The sequence below is a fragment of the Beta vulgaris genome, chromosome 6 (genome assembly GCF_026745355.1).
Source record: "Beta vulgaris subsp. vulgaris cultivar EL10 chromosome 6, EL10.2, whole genome shotgun sequence".
Classification (NCBI taxonomy): Eukaryota; Viridiplantae; Streptophyta; class Magnoliopsida; order Caryophyllales; family Amaranthaceae; genus Beta; species Beta vulgaris.
Window position 1 is genome coordinate 45,131,495 of NC_079207.1, and position 10,805 is coordinate 45,142,299.

At 39.1% G+C, this 10,805-nt stretch overlaps 1 protein-coding gene across 1 annotated transcript; it reads left to right on the top strand.

The window, feature by feature from the left end:
* The first annotated feature begins 4,359 nt into the window (after nt 1–4,359).
* On the top strand, nt 4,360–4,983 carry LOC125498634 (uncharacterized). The gene has a single exon (XM_048646876.2). The coding sequence runs from the start codon at nt 4,360–4,362 to the stop codon at nt 4,981–4,983; it is 624 nt and encodes a 207-aa protein (XP_048502833.1).
* The last annotated feature ends 5,822 nt before the right edge of the window (nt 4,984–10,805 follow it).

Here is a 10,805-nt window from a genome sequence, read left to right on the forward strand (position 1 = left end):
GCAGCCCTTCCTACCAAAAAAAAAAAATTTTGACACGATCATTCTCCATGTGTGTACCAATAATATCATATGTGCATATTCGTAATGTTATTATAATTAAATTTTCTTATGATCATTGAAGTACAAGTGAAAGTGTTCAATTACCTATGGTAAAGGGGTAATAAATTGTTCCTAGGAGGATGGAAGGAGTAAAATAAACTCTAGAAAAAAAAATGAAACCAAGTTCTATCTTAGATTTGAGACTTTGGAAGTAACATCACTTTAGGGCCATGAATAAAGGAAGGAAACTCTAAAAACACTTGTAATATGCCCTACCATGTGTGGGCTACTAGTGTACATCTTTTGGTTGGGCTAGGAAGGGGTTTTAGGGCCCCAAACACATGATTAAGTGAGTTAAGGGCTGCTGGACAGCAACCCATAAAATGAAGGATATCTCATTAAACTTATGAGGAAAGAGAAGATTGGGATTCCAATGGGTAGGGGACACCCTAGGGTGACACCCCAACTTCCAAAGCCCCTAAATTAGATTGAATAACTTTGCCCACTCCCCCTCTTCCTATTGCATGCAACCCGCCAGAATTGAGAGGTGCATTTCCTCTTTCTTTTCCTTTCTCCTCTTCGGCCCTTATGAGTATTTCTTTGAAAAAAATTTCTTCAAAGGACCCTAATCTAGTATTTGATTGAAATCTTGTAGAAAAAGGAGTCTAGGAGTAAAGATCTTTGTAGGAAAACAAGAAGATTTTGAAGAATCATCCTCATACAAGGTAAGAAAAATTTAAAGGAAGTAGAAGAACATATTTAAAGTTGGATGTAAGCTTAGCTCATGAAACTAAGACATGCATTGATAAAAAAACTATGTAGGAACTTGGAGTTTAAAGTCTTTGGAGGTAAAAGGAGCTTAGGAAAACGAATTGAGTGATAGATCAAGGAGACTAAGGTACATAAGAACACCCTCCTTATTTACTCTCTTTAGCTTTGGTGAAATTTTGATGTGTGGTAGTTCAATTATGTTTTTTTTTTGATCAAATTGATGAAAATAGTTCATGCATGTTAAATTTTGAGTTAAGATTTCACTTGCATGTGATTGATTTTGAGTTAGAAATACTCTTGATGCTCATCCATGAAAGAGGAGAATTAAGGAAGTCACTCTATTATAATGGAAATGAATTTTGATAAAAGTATGTATTATTATGCAAATATGTGGATAAATAAAAGTATATATATTATTTCTTTTAGGTGATAACTTTCTTTTACAGATTTAGAAGTCTTTTCTCTTCACTCATAATTTAAAATAAAAGTTCGCTTTAAAGGAAATTTTTAGGATTTTAATAAAGTGTTGAGTATTGTTTTCGGATTTCATGTGACCTGTTACTGTAAATCGAAGTTTTGACCCCCGAAACGGGGTTTTTAGCCTTTTTCTATTTCACGAGAAAATGTTTGTAACGAAAAGCTCTTGAGGATAGGTCCTGAAATTTCTCGATTTGGACTCCTGAGCAGGAAGTTAGAACCATTTTAATGCTACTGTTTTATGCTGAAATTTCTGACGAAAGTTTATATGTTCAAACTAGTTTACTTTGTAAAGGAGGTTTAAATGAGCAAGCTAGATACCTAGGTATATGCATATTTTGTACAACCAGCATAGTTTGACTATTTTCCTAAAAAGTTTTACCTTTCATCACACATGGGAAAAATTCAATTATTAAACGAGGAATTTCACGTAAGGTTTAGTACATTAAAACAATGGTAATACTAGGATGAGTGTGACTCCTCCTTTTCCTCTTCTTATGGATGAATATATGTTCTTTCAAGTGAGGTAGTGATGTACTATATATTTAAACTACAGATATAAATAGATTATAAATGGAAATGGGTAAAGGCCGGTACCTAGTAAGGTATGGTATGAACAACAACCCTTGGAGGATGGGTGATCTCCTTTCGAACCCTCGCTGGGTGGGTGAAGTCCAGCAAATAATAAGAATGGGACATGTCCTAGTTAAGGCTTGCAAGCATAAAATTTTAAACGGTGGGGTGACGACCTCCAATAGTTTAGAGATAGTCGGCCCTAGTATAGGAGCCCCTCTCTACTCGTGTTCACTTTACCCAAGTATAATAATGTTTTGATTTGAGAAAGTTGAATGACTCGAATGGTGATCTTCATGATGTAATTTCTTATTATCAATCCAAGGTTTTGCACATGAATATTGATTCCAGTATTGGTAAATGTATTATTTGTGAAATACATTGATTTTATTTTAACACAACTAGATTCCATGACATATAAGCCACCAAACATGAATTTTGGGGTGGACTTTTGTACTCAACTGTCTGTTGATATTTGTTCTTGAACCTGTCCTGGTGGGGGCAGGAGTGTAATTGTTGCAGGAAGATCAAAGGAGGTGGGGAAACTACTTCTTTAAGTTTGCCATGGTCGCGTGGGTTGGCAACATTTTGTGAAGTCTTTTGTTGTTGTGTTGTTTCGTAGTCGACCCCCATCTTTCATTGGAAAGCATTTTGCTATAAATACGCATATATATATATTATAATATATATATATATTATATATTATATTTATATATATATTTGTATAAGTATTTTGAATGGTTTCTTTTAAGGATTATAAATCGATGGTTTGTAATAATAATGTTTATAAAGTGCGCTATCTTAAGTATGATTATTGTAAATCTAGTGTTACCTGCAGCTTGTGGAAGCCCCACTTAGATTAAATATGTGTCCATGACACACGAAAAAGGTAATTATGATGCTTGAAAATGTGGGGTTGTTACAGTTGGTACCAGAGCCTAGGTTTATTTAAAAAAAAAAGTAATACATATACATATATATATATATTAGTTTCACATTATTACTTGAGAAGTTTTTGTTAATTACAACCTATTTTAATCTTAATACCTGTAATTTATGTGTATGAGGGTATATGTTGAATTCTTGGGATTAAGAGGGGTGCATATAAGAGGGAAAAAGGTGTGTTGGGATTATAATTTGTAAGTGAAGGAAACCTTGAGGTAAAGAGATATTATAATATTGTTAAGGATAGAAATGTATATATATGGATGCTTAATGCGAAATCAAATGCCATTATTAAAGATTAATGATTTGATGTGAAGTAACGGATATTATGTTTGTTGATGTATGGTGTAGATGAGTTCCAGGAATCAGAGAGGCCAAGGATCTCGTGGACCCTTTATGCAGGAACCAGATACCTATAGGCCGAGAAACGCTACCTGGGAGGATGTAATGGGTAATGCTAACCGCGTACTTGGGAAGATTGCTGATTGGAATGCGGTCTATGGAAGAGGGGATCACAACCAGTATTCAAGGTCGGAAATCCAAGCTTACACTCTGATTAAGACCTTGCCCGAGTGTGAACCATGGGAATCATTTAGGAGGGCATATTGGAGGCTTTTATACTTGTATGTAGCAAATGTGGGGATCTTGGGAGGAGGAATAGGCCCCGAAGGGGTACCAAAAGAGGCCATTAGATGGAAGGTGTCAATGGACGAGGTATTAAGAGATTATGAGGAAGGTAGATACCCGGATTAGGGAAAGGGGAATGATTGAAGATGCTGGGGAGTTTTGGCGGAAGATCTATGACAGGTTGGGAACCCGCGAAGAGGCAAAAGAGACAAGAGTTGTTAGGGATGATAATAGGAGGCAGGCTACCGCAGGTACTTCTAGGAGGACCCCACCTAGTGTGAGTGTATCCCTTAATGGTAGTAGTGCGGGGTCGGTTAGCAACGCTAATATTTGGGATCCCGACTATGTACCTGAGGACCCTAGCATCAGTACCACTGATAGTGGTTATTATTATGACCCTCTAGACTTGGATTAGTAGGAGAGCGGGATTATGGAATTAAAGGAAGAAGGGAAGTTCCGTGAAATGGCTAAGGGGAAGAAGATTATTATTATTCTACTTTACTTTCTTTGATTAAGACATTGTTTTTATGACCATTTGGATTGTATGAACAATTTATTTATGTTTTCATTTGATGATGTAGAACTTTGGTGCTATGCATTACCAGTAGCATGGTAACTATAAACTCTCTTATGAGGAGTTGGTATTATCTTCTATGAAAGGGATAAATTTGTTGGGCCAACTCGATTATTATAACTTAAATATGTATGTTTAAAAAGGTAGCCATCTTAGGCCAGGAAAGGATAATGGTTCATGAGTAGTCAATATCATAATAGTGTGTTGCTACAACTTGTGTGTGTTTATTTGTTAACATGATGATTAGTATGATTATTATATATGAGGTGAAATTACTATGGTTAGTTTAAATTTAAATAACCTAACTTAGTAATATTCTTTGAATTAAATAAGGGAAGGCATCGTGAAAGAGCATGTCGGGAGAAGGCGAAATTCCTCTCGTTCAAGGGGACGAAAATGCTAGAGAATCGAGCTCCTCAATGGAAGGACGGTTGCGTCAGATGGAGAGCATGAATGCTCGATTATTGGCTATACTGGAGGCTCAGGGTCAAAGGTCTGATGATGAAGAAGGAAAATTGTATAAGAGGCTATCATCCCACAGGCCAAGAACCTACGATGGGGAGCCAGATCCGGTTAAGTTTGAGGACTGGATAGCGTACATGGAAAAGCTGTTGGAGATCATAAGTTGTCCTGAGCATATGAAGGTTAAGTTGGCTTCATTCTACCTAGAAGGGCCAGCTGAGATATGGTGGAGGACTGTCAAGAAAAATTTCCAGCAATCAGACTACACTTGGGACAAATTTCTGGAAACCATACGTCAAAGGTTTTATCCCCCAGCTCTACAGAAGAAGAAAGAGAGTGAGTTTCTATATCTCCGGCAAGGAAAGATGACTGTGGTGGAATACGCTGCAAAATTTATGGAGTTGTCTCGTTTTGCTCCAGAACTAGTCAGCTCGGAGAAATTTAAAACATCTCGCTTTTTCGAAGGATTGAATTTTAAGTACCAGAAGAGGGTGTGGTATTACACCAACTATTAAGAGTTATATGATCGAGCCCTAGAGCAGGAGAGGATTGATCAGAAAGAGGAGGAGTCACATAGGAGGAAGAATGACGGTAAAATGAATGATGGAGGAATCAAACGAGCGAGAAGTGGCTCAGAACTACAGCAAAGGGGTGAAGGCTAGCAAAAGGCACCAAAGAGGGGAAAAACTTGTTTTAAGTGTAGGAAGGATCACTGGGGAAAGAGCTGTGAGGGAAAGGAAGTCTGCTTTGGATGCAAGAAGCCGGGTCACAGGTTTAGAGATTGCCCTCAGAAGTCCGGAAATGGTGAAGGCTCCGGGAGGCAAACTGGATTTGTTGGGTACAATCGAGCAGGGGGGAACCCCCAGGGTTTCCAAGGTAGGAACGCGGGATTCAATCAAGGAAATCGGGGAAATTCTGGGAAAACCCCGGGCAAAGTATTTTCTATGTCTGAAAGCTCCTAGGGGAATCTAAAGGCTCCTACAACTGGAGGTAATGTTATTTCTGGCACCTTTCCCGTATGCTCTGTAAATGCTCATGTGTTGTTTGACTCTGGAGCCACCAATTCATTCATCTCTATTTCATTTGTTAAAAATTTGAAAAAAGTTCCTTCCCCATCCATAATAAATTTATTGATAGGCACTAGTAGAATAAATGCTATTTGCTGCGGTGATATTGCTGCGGTTTTACCTATACGCAGCAATATAACACGCAAAAAAAATAAAAAAATAGAAATTGACAATATTGCTGCGGTTCCCGCCCAAAACCGCAGCAATATTGTCTAACGGTTACCTTTTTAAAAACATGTGGGGCCCTGTACAGCTAATATTGCTGCGGTTTCCACGTAGGACCGCAGCAATATATTAAAAAAATATTTTTTTTAAATATTGCTGCGGTCCTATTAGGAAACCGCAGCAATATTAGCTTTCACTTACCCATAAAAGAAGACGGGTTCTCAGCGCGCCTCACACTTAGGGTTTTTTCTCTCAGCGCCCCTCATCTTCTCTCTCAGCGCCCCTCACCTTCTCTCTCAGCGCCTCACCCTCTCTTCTCTCTCATCTCTCTCAACCCTCTCTTCTCTCTCTCATCTCTCTCAACCTCTCTATTCTCTCAGCGCTCCTCACTTACCCATAAAAGAAGACGTGTTCCTTCGCCTTCTGTCAAATTTGTGCGACCCGACGAAGCCGACGAAGCGAGTGAGGTGTTCGATTTTTGAGATGCGTGTCTTGGTTTGCGTCATTACTAGTGGCTCGTCGTTCCTCGCGAAGCTTCGGTCGTCGTTCCTGTCGAAGCTCGCGCTCGTCGTTCCTGTCGAAGCGTTCGTCGTTCCTCGCGCTTGAAACCTTCGTCGTTCAGATCTTGTTTTCATCAGGTATACAATTTTGATATTCAATTTCTCGTTTTTTTCTCGTCGTTCCTCTTGAAGCCTTCTGTCAACTCTAATTTTTGATATTCAGTTTCTCGTTTTTTTTTCAATATTGCGTCCTTTTCAGATCGAAGATCTTTTTATGATTTCAGATCGAAGATTTTTTCAGATCGAAGAGTCCAAGAGTCGTTCAATTCTCGAAGATCGAAGATTTTCATTTCGATTTTTTCAGATTTAATTTGTGTATTTTGTCGTTTTTGTTATTATTTCAGATCTGGTTTTTTTTATTATTATTTTAGATAGGTTTTTTTGCGTTTGTTGATTATTTCGTCCAGCCGCAATTTTTGTAATTGTTTTTATAATATTTTAGTAATTATTTGTTTATCAGAATACTACTTTTAATGAGTTGTATGATTTTGGTTTTTTATAATTTGCCTTAAATATTTTTGCTGTTTTTTTGGTTACTATAATTTTGGTTTTCTATATTCTGCCTTAAATATATTGTAATAATATATTTCAATTTGAATTTTTTATGTCTTTGAATTTTGTATAATAATTTTTTGTTATTAGTTTCAATAAGTGTTGTTTTATTTGCTTTTAACCTTTTTGTCTTTCAAATTTGATGGCAAATGCAAAAAAAAAAAAAAAATTTTTTTTACCTGTTCAGACCCTATTGCTGCGGTTTTACTTAAAAAACCGCAGCAATATGTCTATTTTTTATTATTAAATATAGCATATTGCTGCGGTTTTACCTAAAAACCGCAGCAATATGCTTTTTAAATCTGATTTAAAATAAATATATTGCTGCGGTTTGGCATAAAAACCGCAGCAATATTTGTTAATATTGCTGCGGTTTAAAACCGCAGCAATATAATTAATACCTATTGCTGCGCCCTCAATTGCTGCGCGCCCTATTCCGCAGCAATAGGGCACTTTTTAACCGCAGCAAGTAGGCTTTTTTCTACTAGTGAGGCATTCCGGATGGAACCCAGTCCATGTGTGACGTTATGTATAGAAATTGTCCTGTCAGAATTTCTGAGAACGAGTTTATGGCAAATTTGGTTCGGTTACTAGGGATCTATGACGTAATTTTGGGAATGGATTGGTTGAGGGATCATAGGGCAGTGATAGAGTGTACTAGGCGGACCATCCAACTTACAACAGCCTCAGGAACTCAAGTAAGATATGAAGGGGTTACAGTGAAACCTAGAGTACAAATAATATCTGCTCTGAAGATGATGAAGGAGTTAAAAGGGGGGAATGTAGGGTACCTGTGTCAAGTGGTGGACACCACTAAAGTTGTGATGAAACCAGAAGACATACAGGTAGTTAAGGAGTTTTGTGATGTATTTCCTGATGAATTGCCTGGATTACCCCCTCATAGAGTTGTAGATTTTCACATAAACTTAATGCCCGGAGTAACACCTATATCTAAGGCCCCATACCGTATGGCCCCGGCAGAAATGGCCGAGTTAAAAACCTAGCTTGAAGAATTACTTTCAAAAGGCTACATCAGGCCCAGCGCATCACCTTGGGGGGCACCTGTGCTGTTTGTTAGGAGAAAGGATGGGACCATGAGACTATGTATTGATTATCGTGAGATAAATAAGCTTACCATTAGGAATAGGTACCCCTTACCCCGAATTGATGACTTGTTTGACCAACTTAAGGGAGCAAGGGTGTTTTCGAAAATAGATCTCAGGTCGGGATACCATCAAATGAGAATTGTGGAGGAGGATATACCCAAGACCGCATTTAGGACTAGGTATGGACACTATGAATTTGTGGTGATGCCATTCGGGTTAACTAATGCCCCAACAGCCTTTATGGATTTAATGCAAAGATATTTTAAGCCATACCTGGACCAGTTTGTGGTAGTTTTCATTGATGATATTTTGGTATATTCGAAGAGTCCTTTTGAGCATGAAGAACACTTGAGGATTGTTCTAGGGATTCTACGAAGAGAAAACTTTACGTGAAGTTTAGCAAATGTGAATTCTGGTTGGAGCAGGTCATGTTTTTGGGCCATGTAGTGTCTAAGAGAGGAATTTCCGTAGACCCTGAGAAGATCAAGGCGATTATGGAATGGCCAGCACCCACCTCTGTAACCGAGGTCCGTAGTTTCATGGGATTAGCAGGATATTATAGGAGGTTTGTTGAAAATTTCTCCCGCATAGCGTTGCCCATCACCAGTCTGATTCAGAAGGATGTCAAGTTCCAATGGACACCGAAATGTGAAGAAGCTTTTCAAGAGCTAAAGCGTCGTCTGACGAGTGCCCCCATTCTGACCCTACCTGATAGCAGGGAACCATACGAAGTTTATAGTGATGCATCATTGGAAGGATTGGGTTGTGTACTCATGCAAAATGGAAGGGTTATAGCATATGCATCCCGACAATTGAGGCCTCACGAAAAGAACTACCCTGTGCATGATTTGGAATTGGCGGCAGTGGTGTTTGCGCTAAAATTATGGCGACATTATCTTTATGGGGTTCCTTGTAAGATATTCACATATCATAAAATTTTAAAATATATTTTCACTCAGAAGGAACTCAACATGAGGCAGCGGAGATGGCTAGAATTAATGAAAGATTACGACATGGAGATTCAGTATCACCCGGGTAAAGCAAATAGGGTGGCAGATGCCTTGAGTCGCAGGCCTATGCGAGTAGTAAATTCCTTATTAAGTTTACCCTATGAATTATATGAGGAATTTCAAAGGTTGGATCTGAATGTGGTCAAGAGGGGAGTTCCGCAGGAGTCATTAAATGTATTAACTGCTCAACCATCTTTGTTTGATGAAATCCGAGAGAAGCAGGGCCAAGATGAGTTTCTAGCGGAGATACGGGCCAAGATAGGGAGGGGGGAACCTTCCGAATTCCACCTGGGCGAAGATGGGAGCATTAGATTGAAAGGGCGATGGTGTGTTCTGGAGGATCCAGCTTTAAAGGAAAAGATCTTAAAGGAGGCTCATAGTAGTCCTTACTCGGTTCACCCGGGGAGGGACAAGTTAGTCCGTGATCTCAAAGAATACTTTTGGTGGAGGGGACTCAAGAGAGATGCTTCTAGATATGTCTCCAAATGTTTAACATGTCAGAAGATAAAATTTGATCGAGGTAAGGTAGCAGGCCCTCTTCAACCGTTGCTAGTGCCTGAATGGAAGTGGGAGTCGGTCTCCATAGACTTTGTTGTTGGCCTATCCAGATCAAGAAAAGGAAATGACTCAATATGGGTAACTGTTGACCGGCTCACGAAAACGAGTCGGTTTATCGCTATGAAAAGCACGTGGAGTATGAAACAAATGCTGAGTCATATGTGAGAGAAATAGTTCGACTTCATGGGGTGCCAAGAACCATAATATCGGATAGGGATACTTGTTTCCTCTCGAGCTTTTGGCAGAGGTTACAGGATGCATTCGGTTCAAATTAAAATTCAGCACATCGTTTCATCCAGCTTCTGATGGTCAGACTGAGAGGACCATTCAAGTACTGGAAGACATGCTTAGAGCTTGTGTAATGGAGTTCCAGGGGTCTTGGGAGGACCGGTTGGCACTTGTCGAGTTCTCCTATAACAATAGCTATCAGGCTACCATTGATATGGCCCCATATGAAGCCTTATATGGTCGCCGATGCCGACACCGATATGTTGGGATGATTATGGGAAGGGGGCGATCGTGGGACCAGAAATGATTCAAGAAACCATGGCGCAGGTTCGAATGATTCAGGATAAGATGAAAACTGCTCAAGATCGTCAGAAGAAGTATGCTGATGTACGACGGAAGACTTTGGAGTTCCAGGAAGGAGATAAAGTGTTTCTAAAAGTCTCCCCTACCCGTGGAGTAAAGAGATTTGGGATAAAAGGGAAGCTAAGTCCCAAGTTTATAGGGCCTTATGAGATCCTGAGAAGAGTCGGGGAAGTAGCTTATGAGCTAGCCCTACCTCCTGAGTTAGCCAGGGTGCACAATGTGTTCCATGTTTCGCAACTTCGGAAATATGTTTATGACCCCTCTCACATATTAAGGCATGAACCTCTGCAAATTGAGGAGAACTTAAGCTACGAGGAGCAGCCCGTACGTATTTTAGATCGAAGAGTTAAAAAGTTGAGAGGAAAATCAATACCATTGCTTAAAATTCTATGGCGGAATCACAACACCGAGGAGGCAACCTGGGAGAAAGAGCAGACATGAAAGCCCGCTATCCTGCACTATTCCACGAAGAAAGTTAAGGTTAGGTTTCAATATCATCGTTAAGTTTCGGGACGAAACTTTCTTAAGTAGGGTAGCATGTAACAGCCCGAAAAATTTTAACCTTTAAAAAAAAAAAAAACATCTCGATCATTCTCCATGTGTGTACCAATAATATCATATGTGCATATTCGTAATGTTATTATAATTAAATTTTCTTATGATCATTGAAGTACAAGTGAAAGTGTTCAATTACCTATGGTAAAGGGGTAATAAATTGTTCCTAGGAG